At 44.6% G+C, this 27,583-nt stretch overlaps 1 protein-coding gene across 1 annotated transcript in view; it reads left to right on the forward strand.

Moving 5' to 3' along the window:
* Positions 1–709: 709 nt before the first annotated feature.
* SIGLEC1 (sialic acid binding Ig like lectin 1) overlaps positions 710–27,583 on the forward strand; it is a 181,855-nt gene continuing 154,981 nt past the window's right edge. The window contains exons 1-5 of the mRNA XM_069745100.1: positions 710–741; positions 2,607–2,668; positions 3,109–3,465; positions 6,161–6,457; positions 10,810–11,073. Of these exons, the coding sequence (XP_069601201.1) occupies positions 2,623–2,668; positions 3,109–3,465; positions 6,161–6,457; positions 10,810–11,073 (964 nt within the window). The 5' untranslated portion in view covers positions 710–741; positions 2,607–2,622. The remainder of the gene's footprint in view (positions 742–2,606; positions 2,669–3,108; positions 3,466–6,160; positions 6,458–10,809; positions 11,074–27,583) is intronic.

Below are 27,583 nucleotides of genomic sequence, written 5' to 3' on the forward strand. Positions count from 1 at the left end.
AGGGAGTCTTAAAGAAACACTTACCGGTCTGTGTGAGCCAGAATTCTTGCTGGTTGGTGATCAAATACTTATTTCATGCAATAAAATGCAAATTAATTATGTGATTTTCTGGATTGTATTTATAGATTCTGTCCTTCACAGGTGAAGTGTACCTACGATAAAAATTACAGACCTTACTATTCTTTGTAGGTGGGAAAACTTTCAAAATCGGCAGAGCATCAAATACTTATTTTTCCCACTGTATGTCTACTTTCAACCTTAAAAACCGAGGCTCCTGTATCTAAAATTGCTGTAATTTGAGTCTTGGCAGCACTGAAGTTGAAGAAAGTGCTGAAACCTGTTATTAGCGAACGTAAACTCCTCCTTGAGCCTTTGAAAACTCTTCCAAGCTTCTCCAGAGACCAAACCTGGACCCTTATTATTGTCAACTCTTCCAGCCGGTGAAGTTTGCTTGGTCTGATGGCAGATAATCACTATATTGTTTTTATTTAAGCAATTAAATAAAATGTCAACTGGCTGTGGAATAAAATAATCAGTAAAACGATGAGGACATTTTTGTTTGCCTCTTTCAACGATATCACTTTCTTCCTCATTTAGGAGCAAGAGAAAAAAAAATCGAAAATAAAATTGCTGACAAGAACTTCAAAAAGAGGAACATATAAAATGAGAGAATATATAAAAGCCTCGAATATCCATCACAAGATATCGGGCCGGAGGAGAGAAACTTGGCTATCCCTAAAGGTAATGCAGATATGCAAATATCTACACTCTAATACTTTTTTTGCTTTTTAGACTGGATGATAAAATATAAACAAATTCAGATGAAAAAAAAAAAGACAGAATAACCTTTAGATGTAGAAACATTTCAGCAGGATTTGTAGTTGGGAATATTGATACAGCCTTAAAATTGGTCTAAAATTCAAGAGATAATAACTCGGCAAAGAAGTTAGAAATTATCTCTACGATTTAATAGCAAGTAAGGAACTTTTTCCACATTTCTTAGGTAGTTTTTTTCACTAAACAAAAACAATCTTATAGGAAACCTGTCAGTGTTTTTTTTACCTCTCCTTGTGGATAGTGCCAAGCCTGCGTAAGGAGACTTATAGGCCATACAATGCTCCTTTGGGAATTAAAATATGTAAATAATTTCTTGAGAGGAAGAACTCGAACTCTTGCGCCACCTAAAATCCTAAATGTCAATATCGGCCCTTTAATGAGCCTTAGCTTTGCATATTTAAATTCCCGGAAGAGCATTGCATGGCCTATAAGTCTCCCTTCACTTGGTTGGTATGCTTCACAAGGAGAAACGTTCCCTTTTAAACTCACAGTCAAAGTCTATTGTAGCCCAGTCAGACCTGCTGTTTTGCACTGCTGAGGGGCTAGCACCCCAAAATGTCCATCTGCAAATGCAGTACGTGGTTTGGCTTCTTGACCTAAGTCATGTGGCAAAGCTCATTAAAGGGTTGATATTGAATTTTAGGATTGCTAAATCCAATAGATGGCACAAGAGATCACGTTCTTTTCCTCTCTGTACAGGATATTGGCATACTTAGCCTCTCGGAAAAAAACAAAACACCACCACTACCATTCTCTTCTGCTCCAGCACTTTCCATAGCATTATTAGCTTAAGTAGTAAACAATTTTTTAAAGAAAATGTTAAGATGTCAAACCATATGCAAATTTCCATTCTGAAGACAGGCTGGTGGCACCCTAACCCCACCAACTGACATTCCCAAAATAAGTTTACGTCATCCCAAGCCTTTCAGAAATCTTGTGTACAATAACAAATTGTATTGTGGTACCGTGTTAGCCAGAAAAATCGATGTGAATACTTTTCTGCCCAATGATGACAGAAGTATTCTGGGAGTGATACCTTTATTGGCTAACCAGAAAATAATATGCTTGCAAGCTTTCAGAGCACAGAGGCTCCTTCTTCAGGCAGGATTACAATCTTGTCTGAAGAAGGAGCCTCTGTGCTCTGAAAGCTGCAAACATATTATTTTCTGGTTAGCCAATAAAGGTATCACTCCCAGAATACTTCTGTCATCATTGGGCAGAAAAGTATTCACACATAAATCTTGTGTATGTTCTGTTGAGGTCCGATCCTCATGGGCGGTATCTCTCTAGAGAAGGTGTCCCTGTTCTTCATCAACTCTTACAACATGACTACAGATATTAGCTAATTTGCTGATTAGTGTTTCTTCATTTTGTTGGAGACTTCAATATAGCTAGTAGCCTTAGTCATGTTGCAAGATTTGTGTAGGCCTACATTCACACAACTGTCTGCGATACATGGACCGGCAACAGGTCTACCTACCTGTAGTCAACAGCCTCCTAACCATATGTGAGGCTGCCAAGTCCACACCGTAGAACTTAGACCTGAACACACAGATATGTGGCTATGCTGTAAGGGTTGGACATCGATTCTTAAGGTACCTCAGAGGCGGTACTAAACAAAACGCTTTCTTCATTCTAGAAGAGAGCTTATTGACACAGCCCTAAAAGTAACCCATTTAATGATGCTATTAATTGTGTTTTATTAAAAGTTAAGGAAATATTATATTCAAAAACGTAGTTTATTCATTTTTATGTCTTTTTTGTTACAGGCTCAAAAGCGGGAAAATGTTGCCGCTGAAGTTGTATTTTCTGATCCTTTTAAGTGCGAAAGGTATAACATTGATAAAGCGAAAGTTTTCTGACAACTCAGCACTCAGAAACGAAGCACACTATTGTTTTTCTTGTGAAATTCTCAATAAGTTTGATCTGTCACGTGACCCTCTTCCCATTGAAAAAAATAAAGTTGGATTCAAAATGGCCGACTTCAAAATGGCCGCCATGGTCACCACCCATCTTGAAAAGTTTTCCCCCTCCCATATACTAATGTGCCACAAACAGGAAGTTGATATCACCAACAATTCCCATTTGATTTAGGTGTATCCATATAAATGGCCGACCCTGTGTAGTGGTAATATCTCAGTTCCCTCAGGATGAGGAATAAGAAATTGAGCTAGTGATTTATTGTTATCCTTTTTTCCTTTTTCAGTTTTTTTTTATTTAGATTAAAGCCTACACGAGCTAACTGATATAAATTAATATTTATTTTTCTAGGCGTCGACTGCGACTGGAATGTATTTTACCCCAATACGGTGAAGAGCGTCGCCGGATCCTGTGCCGTAATGCCGTGTTCGTATGACTACCCCAGTGACGTTCAGGACGTGGATGGCATTGTCAAAATCTGGTACAAAGACTATGACGGTGCCCGAAAGCTAGTGTACCATTCCACCGACCAAGCAGATGAGGCCTTTCGCAACCGATTAGAATTTTTGGGCGAGCCGGTGCCAAAAAACTGCACCACCCTAATCAAAAACCTTCAGACATCGGACTCCGGGAAATATTTTTTCCGATTTGAGGTCATTAATGGCAATAAATGGATGGACAAGATTGGCGTCGATCTGAAAGTTACAGGTGAGTCTCCAGAATGCAATCGTGACTGATCTCGAGAGACCGTGGAGTGAACACAGTGCAAAAATACATTAGAATACAGAACATAATCTCGAAAACTCCAAAAGACAACTTTACCGGAGACTTGTTGGGTTTAGATTTTATGGCGGTTCTAAGTCTATGGAAAGAAAAATCGGAGTGACTATACCCAAATATTTTCCATGTGGAATTACTCAAGGGCTTCTGAAGAAGACGTCCGTGAAGCTTGGTCCAAGCACAGACCACAAAGCTCAGACGGCTCGCAGGTCTCCTGACCTAAGCCCGAAAGCCTTGTAGGACACCTGCAGACCCCAGCTTCAAGGATAGTACAGGAAAATGTGCGGCAATACCACTATGTGGGGTAGACCAAATACCAACAGCAAATAACCCACCCAAATAATCAATTACAAAGGTTATCTTTATTAAGTATAACAGGATAAAATATGCAGATAAAAACTAGAGGGGGATATTTTACATAGACAGAAGTGGTAATCAATCATATATATATTTCAATAGATACAATACTTCACAAAATTTAATATCAATGTGCTTCGTATTCCATGATGAGACACAGGGCAAAAAATAGGAAATACAAATTCCTGCACAAAATAATGGATTAATAGAGGTGAAATAACCAAGCACCTGTATAAGCATGCTATTAAAATGAGCCCTAGAGGATCAATATAACCTATAGATATATGCACAACAACCAGCGCACTATATTCATGGAAGACAAGGTAAGTAAAATAATGAAGGGTATAAAGTGCTAATTAGCGCTAAATGGGGTGTTCAATCAATGTTGTGCAACTTGTGGTTCATATCAATGTGTTCTGTATTCAAGGAAAAGATGCAGAGCAGAAAAAAAGCAAATAAAAATTCCTATTCAAAATAATGGCCAAGTACAAGGATTAATAGAAAGGCACATACCCCAGATGCTAGGGCTCCACCTGGTGGTTGTGGGATATAGCATGCTAATAAAGGGGATATCCCTAAATAAGCTCTAGAGCTTCATTATCACCTAAATATACTGTATATACACAAGACAACCAGGATATCGTATACATGGAAGACAAGGCGAGTAGAATAATGGTTAATGATATAAAGAGCAAACAATGCTGAATGGAGTATTCAATGAATACCGTGCAGCTGGAGGGGCAATAAAGAGCAAACACTTCAATTAGGCTAAAGACTAGTTTTGTGTCTTCAAGTTTCTTGGTGGTGTGAACAGGTTCCTACAGACTTGTTCATTGTGCAAGTAGCCCATGTGTTTCTGGTTCTGTAATTGTTCTCTTGTTTCTACAAGACTGGTGAGTCCACCACTCCTTATGGGTCATTTGCATCAAAGCTGGTCAATCCAGCATGTCCACATGGATATTTTCTCTCTGAACCCTGCTTATACAGGTACTCTACATATTATCAGGTTTTTAAATACATCAGATAGGGATTATATACATTAGATAGGACTGCTCTATATGGGTATACCTTGACGATTGGTGGAGTAGCTTAGTATATATTTTTTTGCAAAAAAAAAGTATCAACTAAATACCCTGGTTTTTTTTTCCATCTTTTGACTAGCAGTTGCTTATTACTGTGATTTTTTTTACAACAGAGTATTTTTTACCTCACTGTGCTCTTTTGTGTCTTCAAGTTTCTTGGTGGTGTGAACAGGTTCTTACAGACTTGTTCATTGTGCAAGTAGCCCATGTGTTTCTGGTTCTATAATTGTTCTCTTGTTTCTACAAAACTAGGGACTCCACCACTCCTTTTGTGGGTTATTTGCACTTAAGCTGTTCCATCCAGCATGTCCACATGGATATTCCCTCTCTGAACCCTGCTTATACAGGTACTATCCAGATGATCAGGTTTTTAAATACATCAGATAGGGATTATATACTGTACATTAGTTAGGACTGCGCTATATGGGTATACCTTGACGATTGGTGGAGCAGCTTAGTATACATTTTTTTGCAAAAAAAAGTATCAACTAAATACCCTGTTTTTTCCATCTTTTGACTAGCACTTGCTTATTACTGTGATTTTTTTACAACAGAGTATTTTTGACCTCACTGTGTTCTTTTGTGTCTTTAGGCTAAAGACTAAGTATAATACTAACACAATCATGTCAGATGCATGTAGAGTGGAAACAGTTACCACGATTCCCTCTTACACGCGTTTCACTAAAGGGCTTCCTAGCAGAAGAATTATCAGGGTAGAAAGGCAAAATGAGCAATTGTAAGAACACAGTGCTGTAGAATGTGATGAGTGCAATAAACGATACAAATTTTGATGGGAGGAGGAGGAAAAGGAGGAGGAAGAGGGCGTATGCTCGACCAGACCACCACTACATTCATTCTTTATGGGCCTGCTGGAAAGAATGAATGGAGCAGTGGACGGGTATAATACGCACTGTCAATCTATTTTATTGGAGAATAAAAATTCTGTTCTGTTGATCGCTGCAGGTCCCAGTGGTTGGACCTCACCAATCTATACAGTAAGTTGTCACCTACCCTGCAGATAACTTATTTTCACTATACAACTGCTTTAAATTAATGGATGCATAAGACCTTTCCTGATGAGAAGGTCTATGATGGACTCCAGTTTGAGAATCTTATCACACTGAGTCCTTGAATACGTCGCCTTCATTTTAACCTACTGTCCATGATGTGTGCTCTTTCCACAGATGATCCGCTTGCTCCTGAGGTTGTGGTTCCAACAAACATCAGTGAAGGCTCTTCGGTAACATTTCAGTGCTCCACACCATACTTCTGTCCAGATGGTTCAGTGTCATTAGAATGGAAGGGCCACTCTTCAGAGAGATCGCACATTTCCTACTTAGTACAAATGGACACAAAAACTGTTCTTTATACCAAGAACCTGACGACAAGCTTCTCCTGGATGGACAACCAGAAAAAAATCAGCTGTGAGGTTTCTTTTGGACTGAAAAAAAGAAGCAAAGAAATTATTCTCAATGTGCCACGTAAGTGGGAATTCCGAGCACTGCCCGGCTGGAGGACCTCGAAATATGAACCGAAGGTTTCTAGACACATTCAGGATTATTTTTAGGATTAAATTACCTTACTGTTTGTGAAGTCCATTAATTAGAAGAATTTGTTATCCAAGTTCACATTTTTTATTTTTCCCTTAGTTATCCAGAGCTGACCATCTGGCGTCTTCCCAGTTTTTGTTTACACGCCCCCATCACGTGAGCAGCGGCTCCAGCAGTCATATGTTGGGCTTCTGGTGCCACCACCAAGTTATGAAAGCCACCATATTGCCGTTACAGCACATGATCGCTGAGGCCACTGATTGCACTGACGGACGCTTGTAACCAGGACTAGAGGGACCACCGGAGCATCAGCGCTGGATCTCCGGGGTCAGAGAAGCCAATGATACATTTCTCCTTTACTCTACAACATTTGCAGCTGTTTCTAACAATATTTTTAAAATTGGATCCTCCCTTAGCAGCATATACTGTGTCATGTCTTGTCCATTATGTCTTCTGGAATAATATTGGCCTTCATATTCTATAGGAAGACCCGATGAAGCTTCTTCTCCAGAAAATGATAGCTGAGAGTGGAATTTTATACTTAAATTATTAGTCTGTGTCAGCACAGAATGTGACCATAAAAATGTGAAAATTGCTAAGATGCTAAACTGAAAGGGGTTGGACTGCGGTGCCAAAGGCCCACCAGTAACCAACTCCAGGGCCCCACATTCCGGCTACATGCAAATATGACATTATTCTCAATCATTACTAGTGATGAGCGAATACACTCATTACTCGAGATTTCTCGAGCACGCTCGGGTGACCTCCGAGTATTTTTTAGTGCTCGGAAATTTAGTTTTTCTTGCCGCAGCTGAATGATTTACATCTGTTAGCCAGCATAAGTACATGTGGGGGTTGTCTGGTTGCTAGGGAATCCCCACATGTACTTATGCTGGCTAACAAATGTAATCATTCAGCTGCGGCAAGAAAAACTAAATTTCCGAGCACTAAAAAATACTCGGAGGTCACCCGAGCGTGCTCGAGAAATCTCAAGTAACGAGTATATTCGCTCATCACTAATCAGTGCATTTATATAACAATGATCTGAACAGATTGTTAGATGAAAAGATTCCGCCTCTGTCTGTACATAGTGATTCAGGTATATGTGCCAAGTACTGCTCATATACGAGGATGGTGGCCCACCAGGGGATTCTCCTGCTCTCCTGTGGGCCAGTCCAAGCTTGGATGTGACACCTGGCTACCTGCCGATCAGTTATTATTGGGGTCAAAGTGGCTGGAAGGTAGCAGATGCTGCCGGTGTAAAGTGTGCAAGGTGGTAGTCATGGGCGAGGGGCTGTTATGTTCCCACTCCTTGGCACCCTACAAATAAACGGTGTCCTGATTCCCATGTGCTTTGTGTGGGCTGTAGTATATTCACGGTTCAGCTGCAGGCCTCCGCTTTCTCCTTGCTTTCAGATCCAGGAACAGCTGCACATAAACCAGACGACACTCGGTACTCCTTGACAAGTCCAACTTTACTTACCAGTCTCAGTTCAGTAGCTGGTATCATGCAGTATTGACAGGGCCAGTGTTAGAGGCAGGCAGACCAGGCAGCTGCCTAGGGCCCCCGCACTTCCAAGGGCCCCCAGCCAGTGGCCTGCCATTAATAGCGGCACACTACGTGGCCGCTATGGAGCCCATCAGTAAGAGGGGCCTGGTGCAACCCTCCTGCATTCAACTTATCAGCATCATAGATGCCGATACAGTTGAAAGCAGTGATGGAGGAGAGAGTCAGATGACGCTCCGTCTCCCCTAACTCCCCATCTGCTTGTGACTCAGCATGTACCAGCAGTGGAGCTGATGAGACACTGAGATGCTCTGCAGAAGCCAGAACAGTGGGGGGGGGGGGCGAGCAGGAGAGGTAAGTATTGCATTTGTGTATGTGTGAATTATACTGTGTGTACATTATAGTGTGTGTGGCTGCTGCACTTTACTGGTTTTACTGGGTGTGGGGGTGTGGGGGGGACTGGACTATACTGTGTGTGTGGAGGCTGTATTATACAGCAAGATGGGGGCTGCATTATACTGTTTGTGGGGAAAGTGTACTATACTGTGTGGGTGAGTAGTATACTGCGTGTGGGGGGCTGCATTATACTGTGTGTGTGGGGGCTGCACCCTACTGTGTATGTGGGGGGCTGCACTGTACTGTGTGTGGGGCGACTGCACTATACTGTTTGTGTGGGGGACTTCATTATACTGTGTGGGGGAATGCACTATACTGTGTATGTGGGGAGGCTGCATTATACTGTGTGTGAGGGACTGCACTATACTGTGTTTGTGGGGGGTCTGCAAAATGCTGTGTGTATGGGCTGCATTATACTGTGAATGGTGGGGCTGCATTATACTATGTGTGTGGGGGAGCTGCACTATACTATCTGTGTGCTTGTGGGGGACTGAACTATACTGTGTGGGGGAGGGCTGAATTACACTGTGTGCGTGGTGCATTATACTCTGGGGGAGCTGCATTATACTGTGGGGGAGCTGCATTATACAGTGTTTGTGGGGCTACATTATACTCTGAGGGGCCTGCATTATAATCTGAAGCGGCTGCATTATACTCAGGGGGATTGCATTATACTCTGAGATGGGCTGCATTATACTTTGAGGGGGACTGCATTATATTCCAAAGGGGGGGCTTAATTATACTCTATGAGGGGCCTACATCATACTTTATGAGGGGGCTTCAGTATACTCTGAGGGGGGCTGCAGTATACTCTATAAGGGGGCCTTGCTGTAAACTACTGGGGAATGAATGAAATGCAGGGAGCAGAGCTTCAGTGACTAGCGGTGACGTCACTGAGTCTGCGCTTCCTCGCAGCATGAACTAAAATGAACACTTCAGCGTTGGAAAATGCCTTCTGATTTTCCCACGCTGAAGAGTTCATTTGAGTTCATGCCGGCAGGGAGCGCAGCTTCGGTGACATCACCACTAGTCATTGAAGCTCCGTTCCCTGCATTTCATTCATTTCCCAGTAGTTTACAGCCAGGAGCGGCCGCATTAACATCGGTCCCGATTGTAAACTGTAAATGCCCCAGATATGGATTACTGCGTGGGACTGACTGTACGCCGGACAGGTATTGGTATATTGTTGGTTTATTATTTTGACTTTTTTTCCAGGAGATTGAGGGCTTCACTTGGAATGGCAGACTAATAAAGATGGATAAACTGTGTATATTTTTTTTTTTAATTAAAAGACTTTCTCTTACTGTGTGGTGTATTTGATTAACCCTTTAACTACTATATGATTAGTAATGGATAGGTGTCTTATTAATGTCACCTTACAATAGGAAGGTGACATTAACCCCTCATTACCCCACTTGCCACTGCTACACGGCAAGTGGGAAGAACCGGGCAGATGCGAACTGCTGTTATTAGGCTGGGGCACCCATATCCATGGCCCCTTACCAGCCTGAGAACAGCAGCCCGCACTTGTGAGTTTTGCTGGGTTGGTTTTAAAATATAGGGGGTACCCCACATGTTTTTTTTTTCATTCATTCTCCCCCGATCGCCGTCCGAGCAGTTGAGAAGGGATGACAGCCGCGTTCAGCACCACACGCAGGGGAACAGCAGCTTACAGTAGCGCTGCTTCCCAGCGGCCGTCCATGTGCACAGAGGACAGTGTATATTGTTCTCTGTGTGCATGTGTGCGGGCTGTTTGGTGGGCCGTGGGTCCAGATAAAACGGACATGTCTGCGTGCTTTTCACATGGACACACGGTCCGTGAAAACACGCTGGCATCTGCATAGACCCATTAATTTGAATGTGCATACTTGTGTTAGTGTCTCCGGTACGTGAGAAAACTATCACTACACGTACCGGAGGCACTGACGTGTGAAACCGGCCTTACTGTGTATTCCAAAATGCCAGGATTGCGTTTTTCGGTCACCACGGCGCTGCAAAAAAAACTCTTAAAATTGAAAACTTTATGGGTCTCGAAAAATAGACACAAACAAAATGTTTGGTTTTTTTAACAAATTTGTGATTTTTTTTCACCACTTAAATAAAACAAAATCCATGCATGTGTGGTATCACCATAATCGTAATCAGCCAGAGAATCACATTGCCAGGAGATTTTCATCATATATTGAATGCTGAAAATACAATTTAAAAAAAATGTTCTCCCACTTTCCAGTACATCACGTGATGGCTCTTGGAAGACAGGGAGGGAAAAGCTAAAGTGCAAAAATAGAAAACCAGGACGGGGTTAATTGTACTCGTGATATAAATGTAAGGACCGTTTTCTGCACTCATGGGTTTTTTTTTGTTATTAATTCGCCTACAGATTCCCCCAAAGGAGTGAAAATGATCTTACAACCTTCAGACCGAAATCTCAAACAGGGGGATTCTGTGACCCTGTCCTGTCAGGTTAATAGCAGCAACCCCGCAATTGCCACTTACACCTGGTACAAGGACGGACAACGCGTTTCCGAAGAAAGGATGATTACGTTCCACAGCCTAACCAGGAGTGACCACGGGGAATATCGATGTGAAGTGCAGAATTCTATGGGCCGAGTGTCATCAAATGCAGGTCAACTAGCGGTGTTCTGTGAGTATTGTCCCCCCAATACCAACGTGATCGTCCTATAAGCAACATATCATCAATTCTCACCAGGATGGGTGATGATCACTAAAGGTCTAAGGGCTCCAAAGTCCCAGTACTGAGCATGTGTGACCACTTCTGGTCTGTAGGAGTGGTGGTCACTAGTGATGAGCGAGTGTACTCGTTGCTCGGGTGACCTCCGAGTATTTGCTAGTGTTCGGAGATTAAGTTTTCATTTCGGCAGCTGAATGATTTACAGCTATTAGCCAGGCTAAGTACATGTGGGGGTCCTATAGCAACCAGGCAACCCCCACATGTACTCAGGCAGGCTAATAGCTGTAGATCATTCAGCTGAGGGGATAAAAACTAAATCTCTGGACACTAACAAATACTCGGAGACCACCCGACCAACGAGTATACTCACTCATCACTAGTGGTCACACATGCTGACAACTGCTCTTTTCACACAGGTTGCATTCACCCTTTTATTCTCTGGGTTGGTGGGATTATTATGAGCCGAACTCCTGACGATTGCATCCTGAATTTTTAGAAGTTTTCTCCTGTGCAGCTTCATAATTCGCAATTGTCTCTGAGCTAGTGAGAAGAGACTGGCTGCTACGATATCTCCCATGCACAGCACAACACTCAAGAATAAATTCCTGTTTATAATGCCTTTTATGTCACACAAGAAGCAGAGTTTGGAGGAAATTACACAGCTGTACTGAGCGGTGCAGATATGAATACAGCTCCTGGGTTTGGTAAAGACTTAGTAAAAAGCTCAGCACCTTCTTCCTGTGTCTCCCTCTGCCTGTTGTCTCACTCTGTTCCTCACTCCTCCCATCCCTGACACACCATTTTGCCATCTTGTGTTGAGCAGGACAGAGCTGAGCTGTTTTTTCAGAATGCAGGATGTATTCAGGAGACTAGGTCAGGGGGAAAGTGGCTCATAAATGTGAAGGAAAGAACATTTCTCTGATAAGATATATTGCAAAGTTTCTTCTATTCACTTGTGTCACAGGGTTTTCGTCCGATATCACACAATCAACAGAGCTAGAGTATAGTAAACAATTCCAAGACCTTTATTTAGGCAAAATACGAAAGGTCCATAAACGATCCACCACATAAAGGATAAAATAGTCCAGAACACGAATGCAGTTCATTAACAGGATAAAAATCCAACAATCCAGCTGAGAGGATAACATAGTCCATATACTCTTCCTTCCCACTGATATGCTGTGTCCACTGTTGTGAATTCTGTGGCAGAATTCACTCCTGTGGTCACAAGTGGTACTTCGGCTGATTCTCTCTGGGAGCTTCCGTTTGTGGAGGAAAGTGGTACTGCAGCTTCTGAGTTTCCTCCCTCAGGTGATCTGGTGAGCTCATTAGCTGCTTCTCTACTTAACTCCACCTAATGCTTTTATCCATGCTTCCTGTCAATGTTCCAGTGTTGGACTTGTGTATCTCTGGATCATTCCTGTGGCCTGCTGCTCTGCATAGCTAAGTGCTTCTTTGCTATTTGTTGCTATTTTTTCTGTCCAGCTTGTCTATTTGTTTTGCTGGAAGCTCTGGGACGCAAGGGGTGTACCTCCGTGCCGTTAGTTCGGTACGGAGGGTCTTTTTGCCCCCTTTGCGTGGTTTTCTTTAGGGTTTTGTGTAGACCGCAAAGTTATCTTTTCTATCCTCGTTCTGTGTAGAATATCGGGCCTCACTTTGCTGAATCTATTTCATCCCTACGTTTGTCTTTTCATCTTAACTCACAGTCATTATATGTGGGGGGCTGCCTTTTCCTTTGGGGTATTTCTCTGAGGCAAGGTAGGCTTATTTTTTCTATCTTCAGGCTAGTCAGTTTCTCAGGCTGTGCCGAGTTGCATAGGTAGCGTTAGGCGCAATCCACGGCTGCCTCTAGTTGTGTTTGGAGAGGATCAGGAATTGCGGTCTACAGAGATTCCACGTCTCAGAGCTCGTTCTATTATTTTGGGTTATTGTCAGATCACTGTATGTGCTCTGATCGCTATGTACATTGTGTTTCTGAATTGCCTATCATAACAGTACAGGAAGCCAAAAGTACTAATGTTTCTCAATAGAGGGAAAAGAGAAGTTCTGAGACCATTTTTTTTCCTTTGCACTGTATTTTGTCTTTTTTTTTTCCCCTAGACATTTGGGTGGTTCAGGACACAGGTGTGGACATGGATATTCAGGGTCTGTGCTCTTCCATGGATAATCTCGTTATAAATGTACAAAAGATTCAAGACTTGGTAGTTCAGAAGCCTATGTTAGAACCAAGAATTCCTATTCCTGATCTGTTTTTTGGTGATAGAGTCAAGTTTGTGAATTTCAAAAATAATTGCAAACTGTTTTTGGCCTTGAAACCTCACTCCTCTGGTTACCCAGCTCAACAAGTGAGAATTATTATTTCTTTTTTGCGTGGTGACCCTCAGGACTGGGCATTTTTCCTTGCGCCGGGAGATCCTGCATTAAGTAATGTTGATGCGTTTTTCCTGGCGCTCGGATTGCTGTACGATGAGCCTAATTCAGTGGATCAGGCAGAGAAAAATTTGCTGGCTTTGTGTCAGGGTCAGGAGGAGATAGAGGTATACTGTCAGAAATTTAGAAAGTGGTCTGTACTCACTCAATGGAATGAAGCTGCGCTCGCAGCGGTTTTCAGAGGGGGTCTCTCTGAAGCCCTTAAAGATGTCATGGTGGGATTTCCTATGCCTGATGGTCTGAATGAATCTATGTCTTTGGCCATTCAGATCGGTCGACGCTTGCGTGAGCGTAAATCTGTGCACCATTTGGCGGTATTACCTGAGATTAAACCTGAGACTATGCAGTGCGATAGGACTTTGTCCAGAGTTGAACGGCATGAACACAGACGTCTGAATGGGCTGTGTTTCTACTGTGGTGATTCCACTCATGCCATCTCTGATTGTCCTAAACGCTCAAAGCGGTTCGCTAGGTTTGCCACCATTGGTACGGTACAGTCAAAATTTCTTCTGTCCGTTACCTTGATCTGCTCTTTGTCATCATATTCTGTCATGGCGTTTGTGGATTCAGGCGCTGCCCTGAATTTGATGGACTTGGATTATGCTAAGCGTTGTGGGTTTTTATTGGAGCCCTTGCAGTGTCCTATTCCATTAAGAGGAACTGATGCTACGCCGTTGGCCAAGAATAAGCCTTTGTACTGGACCCAGCTGACCATGTGCATGGCTCCTGCACATCAGGAGGATATTCGCTTTCTGGTGCTACATAATCTGCATGATGTGGTCGTGTTGGGGTTGCCATGGCTACAAGTCCATAATCCAGTATTAGATTGGAAATCCATGTCGGTGTCCAGCTGGGGTTGTCAGGGGGTACATGGTGATGTTCCATTTCTGTCAATTTCGTCATCCACCCCTTCTGAGGTCCCAGAGTTCTTGTCTGATTACCGGATGTATTTGATGAGCCCAAGTCCGATACCCTACCTCCGCATAGGGATTGTGATTGTGCTATCAATTTGATTCCTGGTAGTAAATTCCCAAAAGGTCGATTGTTTAATTTATCTGTACCTGAGCACACCGCTATGCGCAGTTATGTGAAGGAATCCCTGGAGAAGGGGCATATTCGCCCGTCATCGTCGCCATTAGGAGCAGGGTTTTTTTTTGTAGCCAAGAAGGATGGTTCGCTAAGACCGTGTATAGATTACCGCCTTCTTAATAAGATCACTGTTAAATTTCAGTACCCCTTGCCATTGTTATCTGATCTGTTTGCTCGGATTAAGGGGGCTAGTTGGTTCACAAAGATAGATGTTCGTGGTGCGTATAATCTGGTGAGAATCAGGCAAGGCGATGAATGGAAAACTGCATTTAATACGCCCGAGGGTCATTTTGAGTATCTAGTGATGCCGTTCGGACTTGCCAATGCTCCATCAGTGTTTCAATCCTTTATGCATGACATCTTCCGTGAGTACCTGGATAAATTCCTGATTGTGTACTTGGATGACATTTTGATCTTCTCGGATGATTGGGAGTCTCATGTGAAGCAGGTCAGAACGGTTTTTCAGGTCCTGCGTGCTAATTCTTTGTTTGTGAAGGGAACTGTTATGGCTGGCAATCAGGCAACACAGCGTGCAGTAATCAGCGCACATACAGAGATCTGGCAATAACCAAAAACAATAGGACGAGCTCTGAGACGTGGAATCTCTGTAGACTGCAGTACCTGATCTATCCTCACACAACTATAAGCAGCAGTGGATTGCGCCTATCACTACCTATGCAACTCGGCACTGCCTGAGGAGCTGACTAGCCTGAAGATAGAAATACAAGCCTGACTTACCTCAGAGAAATACCCCAAAGGAATAGGCAGCCCCCACATATAATGACTGTTAGCAAGATGAAAAGACAAACGTAGGAATGAAATAGATTCAGCAAAGTGAGGCCCGATATTCTAGACAGAGCGAGGATAGCAAAGAGAACTATGCAGTCTACAAAAAACCCTAAAACGAAAACCACGCAAAGGGGCAAAAAGACCCACTGTGCCGAACTAACAGCACGGCGGTGCACCCCTTTGCTTCTCAGAGCTTCCAGCAAAAGTTAATAGCAAGCTGGACAGAAAAAACAGAAAACAAACTAGAAGCACTTATCTAGCAGAGCAGCAGGCCCAAGGAAAGATGCAGTAGCTCAGATCCAACACTGGAACATTGACAAGGAGCAAGGAAGACAGACTCAGGTGGAGCTAAATAGCAAGGCAGCCAACGAGCTCACCAAAACACCTGAGAGAGGAAGCCCAGAGACTGCAATACCACTTGTGACCACAGAAGTGAACTCAGCCACAGAATTCACAACAGTCCCCCCCCCTTGAGGAGGGGTCACCGAACCCTCACCAGAACCCCCAGGCCGACCAGGATGAGCCACATGAAAGGCACGAACAAGATCTGGGGCATGGACATCAGAGGCAAAAACCCAGGAATTATCTTCCTGAGCATAACCCTTCCATTTGACCAGATACTGGAGTTTCCGTCTAGAGACACGAGAATCCAAAATCTTCTCCACAATATACTCCAATTCCCCCTCCACCAAAACAGGGGCAGGAGGCTCCACAGATGGAACCATAGGTGCCACGTATCTCCTCAACAACGACCTATGGAATACATTATGTATGGAAAAGGAGTCTGGGAGGGTCAGACGAAAAGACACCGGATTGAGAACCTCAGAAATCCTATACGGACCAATAAAATGAGGTTTAAATTTAGGAGAGGAAACCTTCATAGGAATATGACGAGAAGATAACCAAACCAGATCCCCAACACGAAGTCGGGGTCCCACACGGCGTCTGCGATTAGCGAAAAGCTGAGCCTTCTCCTGGGACAAGGTCAAATTGTCCACTACCTGAGTCCAGATCTGCTGCAACCTGTCCACCACAGAATCCACACCAGGATAGTCCGAAGACTCAACCTGTCCTGAAGAGAAAAGAGGATGGAACCCAGAATTGCAGAAAAATGGAGAGACCAAGGTAGCCGAGCTGGCCCGATTATTAAGGGCGAACTCAGCCAACGGCAAAAATGACACCCAATCATCCTGGTCAGCGGAAACAAAACATCTCAGATATGTTTCCAAGGTCTGATTGGTTCGTTCGGTCTGGCCATTAGTCTGAGGATGGAAGGCCGAGGAGAAAGATAGGTCAATGCCCATCCTACCACAAAAGGCTCGCCAGAACCTCGAGACAAACTGGGAACCTCTGTCAGAAACAATATTCTCAGGAATGCCATGTAAACGAACCACATGCTGGAAGAACAAAGGCACCAAATCAGAGGAGGAAGGCAATTTAACCAAGGGCACCAGATGGACCATTTTAGAAAAGCGATCACAGACCACCCAAATGACCGACATTTTTTGAGAAACGGGAAGGTCAGAAATGAAATCCATCGAAATATGTGTCCAAGGCCTCTTCGGGACCGGCAAGGGCAAAAGCAACCCACTGGCACGTGAACAGCAGGGCTTAGCCCTAGCACAAATTCCACAGGACTGCACAAAAGCACGCACATCCCGTGACAGAGACGGCCACCAGAAGGATCTAGCAACCAACTCCCTGGTACCAAAGATTCCTGGATGACCGGCCAGCACCGAACAATGAAGTTCAGAGATAACTTTACTAGTCCACCTATCAGGGACGAACAGTTTCTCGGCCGGACAACGATCAGGTTTATTAGCCTGAAATTTCTGCAACACTCTCCGCAAATCAGGGGAGATGGCAGACACAATGACTCCTTCCTTGAGGATACTCGCCGGCTCAGATAACCCCGGAGAGTCGGGCACAAAACTCCTAGACAGAGCATCCGCCTTCACATTTTTAGAGCCCGGAAGGTATGAAATCACAAAATCAAAACGAGCAAAAAATAACAACCAACGGGCCTGTCTAGGATTCAAGCGCTTGGCAGACTCAAGATAAGTAAGGTTCTTATGATCAGTCAAAACCACCACGCGATGCTTAGCACCCTCAAGCCAATGACGCCACTCCTCGAATGCCCACTTCATGGCCAGCAACTCTCGGTTGCCCACATCATAATTACGCTCAGCAGCAGAAAATTTCCTGGAAAAGAAAGCACATGGTTTGAACACTGAGCAACCAGAACCTCTCTGTGACAAAACCGCCCCTGCACCAATCTCAGAAGCATCAACCTCGACCTGGAATGGAAGAGAAACATCAGGTTGACACAACACAGGGGCACAGCAAAAACGACGCTTCAACTCCTGAAAAGCTTCCACGGCAGCAGAAGACCAATTAACCAAATCAGCACCCTTCTTGGTCAAATCGGTCAATGGTCTGGCAATGCTAGAAAAATTACAGATGAAGCGACGATAAAAATTAGCAAAGCCCAGGAATTTCTGCAGACTTTTTAGAGATGTCGGCTGAGTCCAATCCTGGATGGCCTGAACCTTAACCGGATCCATCTCGATAGTAGAAGGGGAAAAGATGAACCCCAAAAATGAAACTTTCTGCACACCGAAGAGACACTTTGATCCCTTCACGAACAAGGAATTAGCACGCAGTACCTGGAAAACCATTCTGACCTGCCTCACATGAGACTCCCAATCATCTGAGAAGATCAAAATGTCATCCAAGTAAACAATCAAGAATTTATCCAGATACTCACGGAAAATGTCATGCATAAAAGACTGAAAAACAGATGGAGCATTGGCAAGTCCGAACGGCATCACCAGATACTCAAAATGACCCTCGGGCGTATTAAATGCCGTTTTCCATTCATCTCCCTGCCTGATTCTCACCAGATTATACGCACCACGAAGATCAATCTTAGTAAACCAACTAGCCCCCTTAATCCGAGCAAACAAGTCAGAAATCAATGGCAAGGGATACTGAAACTTAACAGTGATCTTATTAAGAAGGCGGTAATCAATACACGGTCTTAGCGAACCATCCTTCTTGGCTACAAAAAAGAACCCTGCTCCCAATGGTGACGACGATGGGCGAATATGTCCCTTCTCCAGGGGCTCCTTCACATAACTGCGCATAGCGGTGTGTTCAGGTACGGACAAATTAAATAAACGACCCTTAGGGAATTTACTACCAGGAATCAAATCGATAGCACAATCACAATTCCTATGCGGAGGTAGGGCATCAGACTTGGACTCTTCAAATACATCCTGAAAGTCCGACAAGAACTCTGGGATGTCAGAAGGAATGGATGACGAAATAGACAAAAATGGAACATCACCATGTACTCCCTGACAACCCCAGCTGGTTACCGACATAGAGTTCCAATCCAATACTGGATTATGGGTTTGTAGCCATGGCAACCCCAACACGACCACATCATGCAAATTATGCAGTACCAGAAAGCGAATAACTTCCTGATGTGCAGGAGCCATGCACATGGTCAGCTGGGCCCAGTACTGAGGCTTATTCTTGGCCAAAGGTGTAGCATCAATTCCTCTCAACGGAATAGGACACCGCAAAGGCTCCAAGAAAAATCCACAACGTTTAGCATAATCCAAATCCATCAGATTCAGGGCAGCGCCTGAATCCACAAACGCCATGACAGAATACGATGACAAAGAGCACATTAAGGTAATGGACAAAAGGAATTTGGACTGTACAGTACCAATAACGGCAGAGCTATCGAACCGCCTAGTGCGTTTAGGACAATTAGAAATAGCATGAGTAGAATCACCACAATAGAAACACAGTCTGTTCAGACGTCTGTGTTCTTGCCGTTCTACTTTAGTCATAGTCCTGTCGCACTGCATAGGCTCAGGTTTACTCTCAGACAATACCGCCAGATGGTGCACAGATTTACGCTCGCGCAAGCGACGACCAATCTGAATGGCCAAGGACATAGACTCATTCAAACCAGCAGGCATAGGAAATCCCACCATTACATCCTTAAGAGCTTCAGAGAGACCCTTTCTGAACAAAGCCGCTAGTGCAGATTCATTCCACAGAGTGAGTACTGACCACTTCCTAAATTTCTGACAATATACTTCTACATCATCCTGACCCTGGCATAAAGCCAGCAGATTTTTCTCAGCCTGATCCACTGAATTAGGCTCATCGTAAAGCAATCCCAGCGCCTGGAAAAATGCATCAACATTACTCAATGCAGAATCTCCTGGTGCAAGAGAAAACGCCCAGTCCTGTGGGTCGCCGCGCAAAAAAGAAATAATAATCAAAACCTGTTGAATAGGATTACCAGAAGAATGAGGTTTCAAGGCCAAAAATAGCTTACAATTATTTCTGAAGCTCAGGAACTTAGTTCTGTCACCAAAAAACAAATCAGGAATCGGAATTCTTGGTTCTAGCATCGATTTCTGATCAATAGTATCTTGAATCTTTTGTACATTTACAACGAGATTATCCATTGAGGAGCACAGAGCCTGAATATCCATGTCCACAGCTGTGTCCTGAAGCACTCTAATGTCTAGGGGAAAAAAAGACTGAAGACAGAGCTAAGAAAAAAAAATGATGTCAGGATTTCTTTTTTCCCTCTATTGGGAATCATTAGTGGTTTGCGGCTCCTTGTACTGTTATGGCTGGCAATCAGGCAACACAGCGTGCAGTAATCAGCGCACATACAGAGATCTGGCAATAACCAAAAACAATAGGACGAGCTCTGAGACGTGGAATCTCTGTAGACTGCAGTACCTGATCTATCCTCACACAACTATAAGCAGCAGTGGATTGCGCCTATCACTACCTATGCAACTCGGCACTGCCTGAGGAGCTGACTAGCCTGAAGATAGAAATACAAGCCTGACTTACCTCAGAGAAATACCCCAAAGGAATAGGCAGCCCCCACATATAATGACTGTTAGCAAGATGAAAAGACAAACGTAGGAATGAAATAGATTCAGCAAAGTGAGGCCCGATATTCTAGACAGAGCGAGGATAGCAAAGAGAACTATGCAGTCTACAAAAAACCCTAAAACGAAAACCACGCAAAGGGGCAAAAAGACCCACCGTGCCGAACTAACAGCACGGCGGTGCACCCCTTTGCTTCTCAGAGCTTCCAGCAAAAGTTAATAGCAAGCTGGACAGAAAAAACAGAAAACAAACTAGAAGCACTTATCTAGCAGAGCAGCAGGCCCAAGGAAAGATGCAGTAGCTCAGATCCAACACTGGAACATTGACAAGGAGCAAGGAAGACAGACTCAGGTGGAGCTAAATAGCAAGGCAGCCAACGAGCTCACCAAAACACCTGAGGGAGGAAGCCCAGAGACTGCAATACCACTTGTGACCACAGAAGTGAACTCAGCCACAGAATTCACAACAGGGAACAAAGTGTCTGTTTGGTGTGCAGAAGGTTTCATTTTTGGGGTTCATCTTTTCCCCTTCTACTATCGAGATGGATCCGGTTAAGGTCCAGGCCATCCATGATTGGACTCAGCCGACATCTCTGAAAAGTCTGCAAAAGTTCCTGGGCTTTGCTAATTTTTATCGTCGCTTCATCTGCAATTTTTCTAGCATTGCCAAACCATTGACCGATTTGACCAAGAAGGGTGCTGATTTGGTCAATTGGTCTTCTGCTGCTGTGGAAGCTTTTCAAGAGTTGAAGCGTCGTTTTTGTTCTGCCCCTGTGTTGTGTCAACCGGATGTTTCTCTTCCGTTCCAGGTCGAGGTTGATGCTTCTGAGATTGGAGCAGGGGCTGTTTTGTCGCAGAGAATTTCTGATTGCTCGGTGATGAAACCATGCGCCTTCTTTTCCAGGAAGTTTTCGCCTGCTGAGCGAAATTATGATGTGGGCAACCGAGAGTTGCTGGCCATGAAGTGGGCATTCGAGGAGTGGCGTCATTGGCTTGAAGGAGCTAAGCATCGCATGGTGGTATTGACTGATCATAAGAACTTGACTTATCTCGAGTCTGCCAAGCGCTTGAATCCTAGACAAGCTCGTTGGTCGTTGTTTTTTGCCCGTTTTGACTTTGTGATTTCGTACCTTCCGGGCTCTAAAAATGTGAAGGCGGATGCTCTGTCTAGGAGTTCCCGACTCTCCGGGTTTATCTGAGCCGGCGGGTATCCTCAAGGAAGGAGTAATTGTGTCTGCCATCTCCCCTGATTTGCGGCGGGTGCTGCAAAAATTTCAGGCTAATAAACCTGATCGTTGCCCAGCGGAGAAACTGTTCGTCCCTGATAGGTGGACGAATAGAGTTATCTCTGAACTTCATTGTTCTGTGTTGGCTGGTCATCCTGGAATCTTTGGTACCAGAGAGTTAGTGGCTAGATCCTTTTGGTGGCCGTCTCTGTCGCGGGATGTGCGTACTTTTGTGCAGTCCTGTGGGATTTGTGCTCGGGCTAAGCCCTGCTGTTCTCGTGCCAGTGGGTTGCTTTTGCCCTTGCCGGTCCCGAAGAGGCCTTGGACACATATCTCTATGGATTTTATTTCTGACCTTCCTGTTTCTCAAAAGATGTCAGTCATTTGGGTGGTCTGTGATCGCTTTTCTAAGATGGTCCATCTGGTACCCTTGTCTAAATTGCCTTCCTCCTCTGATTTGGTGCCTTTGTTCTTCCAGCATGTGGTTCGTTTGCATGGCATTCCAGAGAATATTGTTTCTGACAGAGGTTCCCAGTTTGATTCGAGGTTTTAGCGAGCCTTTTGTGGTAGGATGGGCATTGACTTGTCTTTTTCCTCGGCTTTCCATCCTCAGACTAATGGCCAGACCGAACGAACCAATCAGACCTTGGAAACATATCTAAGATGCTTTGTTTCTGCTGATCAGGATGACTGGGTGTCCTTTTTGCCTTTGGCTGAGTTCGCCCTTAATAATCGGGCCAGCTCGGCTACCTTGGTTTCGCCGTTTTTCTGCAATTCTGGGTTCCATCCTCGTTTCTCTTCGGGACAGGTTGAGTCTTCGGACTGTCCTGGTGTGGATACTGTGGTGGACAGGTTGCAGCAGATTTGGACTCAGGTAGTGGACAATTTGACCTTGTCCCAGGAGAAGGCTCAACTTTTTGCTAATCGCAGACGCCGTGTGGGTCCCCGACTTCGTGTTGGGGATCTGGTTTGGTTGTCTTCTCGTCATGTTCCTATGAAGGTTTCCTCTCCTAAGTTTAAACCTCGTTTTATTGGTCCGTATAGGATTTCTGAGGTTCTTAATCCTGTGTCTTTTCGTCTGACCCTCCCAGAATCTTTTTCCATACATAACGTATTCCATAGGTCATTGTTGCGGAGATACGTGGCACCTATGGTTCCATCTGTTGAGCCTCCTGCCCCGGTTTTGGTGGGGGGGGAATTGGAGTATATTGTGGAGAAGATTTTGGATTCTCGTGTTTCAAGACGGAAACTCCAGTATCTGGTTAAATGGAAGGGTTATTGTTATGTCTGCTAATGATGGGTGTAATGAAGGCAATCCAGAGACACAGTGTGCCTAGCGATCCGAGCGCACACAGTGATCTGACAAATACCCAAAAACAAAAGAACGAGCTCTGAGACGTGGAAACTCTGTAGACTGCACACCTGATCCTATCCTAAACACAACTAATAGCGGCTGTGGATTGCGCCTAGCAACTACCTATGCAACTCGGCACAGCCTAAGAAACTAGCTAGCCTGAAGATAGAAAAATAGGCCTGACTTGCCCCCAGAGAAATACCCCAAAGGAAAAGGCAGCCCCCCACATATAATGACTGTGAGTAAGATGAAAAGACAAAACGTAGGGATGAAATAGATTCAGCAAAGTGGGGCCCGATAATCTTAGACAGAGCGAGGATAGTAAAGCGAACTTTGCAGTCTACAAAAAACCCTAAAGCAAAAACCACGCAAAGGGGGCAAAAAAGACCCACCGTGCCGAACTAACGGCACGGCGGTACACCCTTTGCTTCTCAGAGCTACCAGCAAAACAAAAGACAAGCTGGACAGAAAAAAAGCAACAAAATAGCAAAAAAGCACTTAGCTATACAGAGCAGCAGGTCACAGGAACAATCAGGAGAAGCTCAGATCCAACACTGGAACATTGACAAGGAGCAGGGATAGCAGCATCAGGCGGAGTTAAGTAACGAAGCAGTTAACGAGCTCACCAGAACACCTGAGGAAGGAAGCTCAGAAGCTGCAGTACCACTTGTGACCACAGGAGTGAATTCAGCCACAGAATTCACAACAGTACCCCCCCCTTGAGGAGGGGTCACCGAACCCTCACCAGAGCCCCCAGGCCGACCAGGATGAGCCGCATGAAAGGCACGAACAAGATCGGGAGCATGAACATCAGAGGCAAAAACCCAGGAATTATCTTCCTGAGCATAACCCTTCCATTTAACCAGATACTGGAGTTTCCGTCTAGAAACACGAGAATCCAAAATCTTCTCCACAATATACTCCAGTTCCCCCTCCACCAAAACCGGGGCAGGAGGCTCAACAGATGGAACCATAGGTGCCACGTATCTCCGCAACAACGACCTATGGAATACATTATGTATGGAAAAGGAGTCTGGGAGGGTCAAACGAAAAGACACAGGATTGAGAACCTTAGAAATCCTATACGGACCAATAAAATGAGGTTTAAATTTAGGAGAGGAAACCTTCATAGGAATATGACGAGAAGATAACCAAACCAGATCCCCAACACGAAGTCGGGGACCCACACGGCGTCTGCGATTAGCGAAAAGTTGAGCCTTTTCCTGGGACAAGGTCAAATTGTCCACTACCTGAGTCCAGATCTGCTGCAACCTGTCCACCACAGAATCCACACCAGGACAGTCCGAAGACTCAACCTGTCCTGAAGAGAAACGAGGATGGAACCCAGAATTGCAAAAAAATGGAGAAACCAAGGTAGCCGAGCTGGCCCGATTATTAAGGGCGAACTCAGCCAACGGCAAAAAGGACACCCAATCATCCTGGTCAGCAGAAACAAAACATCTCAGATATGTTTCCAAGGTCTGATTGGTTCGTTCGGTCTGGCCATTAGTCTGAGGATGGAAAGCCGAGGAAAAGGATAGGTCAATGCCCATCCTACCACAAAAGGCTCGCCAAAACCTCGAAACAAACTGGGAACCTCTGTCAGAAACAATATTCTCAGGAATGCCATGCAAACGAACCACATGCTGGAAAAACAAAGGCACCAAATCAGAGGAGGAAGGCAATTTAACCAAGGGCACCAGATGGACCATTTTAGAAAAGCGATTACAGACCACCCAAATGACTGACATCTTTTGAGAAACGGGAAGGTCAGAAATGAAATCCATCGAAATATGTGTCCAAGGCCTCTTTGGGACCGGCAAGGGCAAAAGCAACCCACTGGCACGAGAACAGCAGGGCTTAGCCCTAGCACAAATCCCACAGGACTGCACAAAAGTACGTACATCCCGTGACAGAGATGGCCACCAGAAGGATCTAGCCACTAACTCTCTGGTACCAAAGATTCCAGGATGACCAGCCAACACCGAACAATGAAGTTCAGAGATAAGTTTATTAGTCCACCTATCAGGGACGAACAGTTTCTCCGCTGGACAACGATCAAGTTTATTCGCCTGAAATTTTTGCAGCACCCGCCGCAAATCAGGGGAGATGGCAGACACAATGACTCCTTCCTTGAGGATACCCGCTGGCTCAGATAAACCCGGAGAGTCGGGCACAAAACTCCTAGACAGAGCATCCGCCTTCACATTTTTAGAGACCGGAAGGTACAAAATCACAAAGTCGAAGCGGGCAAAAAATAACGACCAACGGGCCTGTCTAGGATTCAAGCGCTTGGCAGACTCGAGATAAGTCAAGTTCTTATGATCAGTCAATACCACCACGCGATGCTTAGCTCCTTCAAGCCAATGGCGCCATTCCTCGAATGCCCACTTCATGGCCAGCAACTCTCGGTTGCCCACATCATAATTACGCTCAGCGGGCGAAAACTTCCTGGAAAAGAAAGCACATGGTTTCGTCACTGAGCAATCAGAAGCTCTCTGTGACAAAACCGCCCCTGCTCCAATCTCAGAAGCATCAACCTCGACCTGGAACGGAAGAGAAACATCTGGCTGACACAACACAGGGGCAGAACAAAAACGACGCTTCAACTCCTGAAAAGCTTCCACAGCAGCAGAAGACCAAATCAGCACCCTTCTTGGTCAAATCGGTCAATGGTTTGGCAATGCTAGAAAAATTACAGATGAAGCGACGATAAAAATTAGCAAAGCCCAGGAACTTTTGCAGACTTTTCAGAGATGTCGGCTGAATCCAATCCTGGATGGCTTGGACCTTAACTGGATCCATCTCGATAGTAGAAGGGGTAAAGATGAACCCCAAAAATGAAACTTTCTGCACACCGAAGAGACACTTTGATCCCTTCACAAACAAAGAATTAGCACGCAGGACCTGAAAAACCATTCTGACCTGCTTCACATGAGACTCCCAATCATCTGAGAAGATCAAAATGTCATCCAAGTAAACAATCAGGAATTTATCCAGATACTCACGAAAGATGTCATGCATAAAAGACTGAAACACAGATGGAGCATTGGCAAGTCCGAACGGCATCACTAGATACTCAAAATGACCCTCGGGCGTATTAAATGCAGTTTTCCATTCATCTCCTTGCCTGATTCTCACCAGATTATACGCACCACGAAGATCTATCTTACTGAACCAACTAGCCCCCTTAATCCGAGCAAACAAGTCAGATAACAATGGCAAGGGATACTGAAATTTAACAGTGATCTTATTAAGAAGGCGGTAATCAATACACGGTCTCAGCGAACCATCCTTCTTGGCTACAAAGAAGAACCCTGCTCCTAGTGGTGATGACGATGGGCGAATATGTCCCTTCTCCAGGGATTCCTTCACATAACTGCGCATAGCGGCGTGTTCGGGCACGGATAAATTAAATAATCGACCTTTAGGGAATTTACTACCAGGAATCAAATTGATAGCACAATCACAATCCCTATGCGGAGGTAGGGCATCGGACTTGGGCTCTTCAAATACATCCTGATAATCAGACAAGAACTCTGGGACCTCAGAAGGGGTGGATGACGAAATCGACAAAAATGGAACATCACCATGTACCCCCTGACAACCCCAGCTGGATACCGACATGGAATTCCAATCCAATACTGGATTATGGGTTTGTAGCCATGGCAACCCCAACACGACCACATCATGCAGATTATGTAGCACCAGAAAGCGAATAACTTCCTGATGTGCAGGAGCCATGCACATGGTCAGCTGGGCCCAGTACTGAGGTTTATTCTTGGCCAAAGGTGTAGCATCAATTCCTCTCAATGGAATAGGACACCGCAAAGGCTCCAAGAAAAACCCACAACGTTTAGCATAATCCAAATCCATCAGATTCAGGGCAGCGCCTGAATCCACAAAACGCCATGACAGAAAACGACGACAAAGAGCATATCAGGGTAATGGACAGAAGGAATTTGGACTGTACAGTACCAATAACGGCAGAGCTATCGAACCGCCTAGTGCGTTTAGGACAATCAGAAATAGCATGAGTGGAATCACCACAGTAGAAACATAGCCCATTCAGACGTCTGTATTCCTGCCGTTCAACTCTGGTCATAGTCCTATCGCACTGCATAGGCTCAGGTTTAACCTCAGGCAATACCGCCAAATGGTGCACAGATTTACGCTCGCGCAAGCGTCGACCGATTTGAATGGCCAAAGACAAAGACTCATTCAAACCAGCAGGCATAGGAAATCCCACCATGACATCCTTAAGAGCCTCAGAGAGACCCTTTCTGAACAAAGCTGCCAGCGCAGATTCATTCCACTGAGTGAGTACTGACCATTTCCTAAATTTCTGACAATATACTTCTATATCATCCTGACCCTGGCACAAAGCCAGCAAATTTTTCTCAGAATGATCCACTGAATTAGGCTCATCGTACAGTAATCCGAGCGCCAGGAAAAACGCATCGACACTACTCAATGCAGGGTCTCCTGGCGCAAGAGAAAATGCCCAGTCTTGAGGGTCGCCGCGCAAAAAAGAAATAATAATCAAAACCTGTTGAATAGGATTACCAGAAGAATGAGGTTTCAAGGCCAGAAATAGCTTACAATTATTTTTGAAACTTAGAAACTTAGTTCTATCTCCA

This window comes from Ranitomeya imitator, chromosome 1 (genome assembly GCF_032444005.1).
Source record: "Ranitomeya imitator isolate aRanImi1 chromosome 1, aRanImi1.pri, whole genome shotgun sequence".
Classification (NCBI taxonomy): domain Eukaryota; kingdom Metazoa; phylum Chordata; class Amphibia; order Anura; family Dendrobatidae; genus Ranitomeya; species Ranitomeya imitator.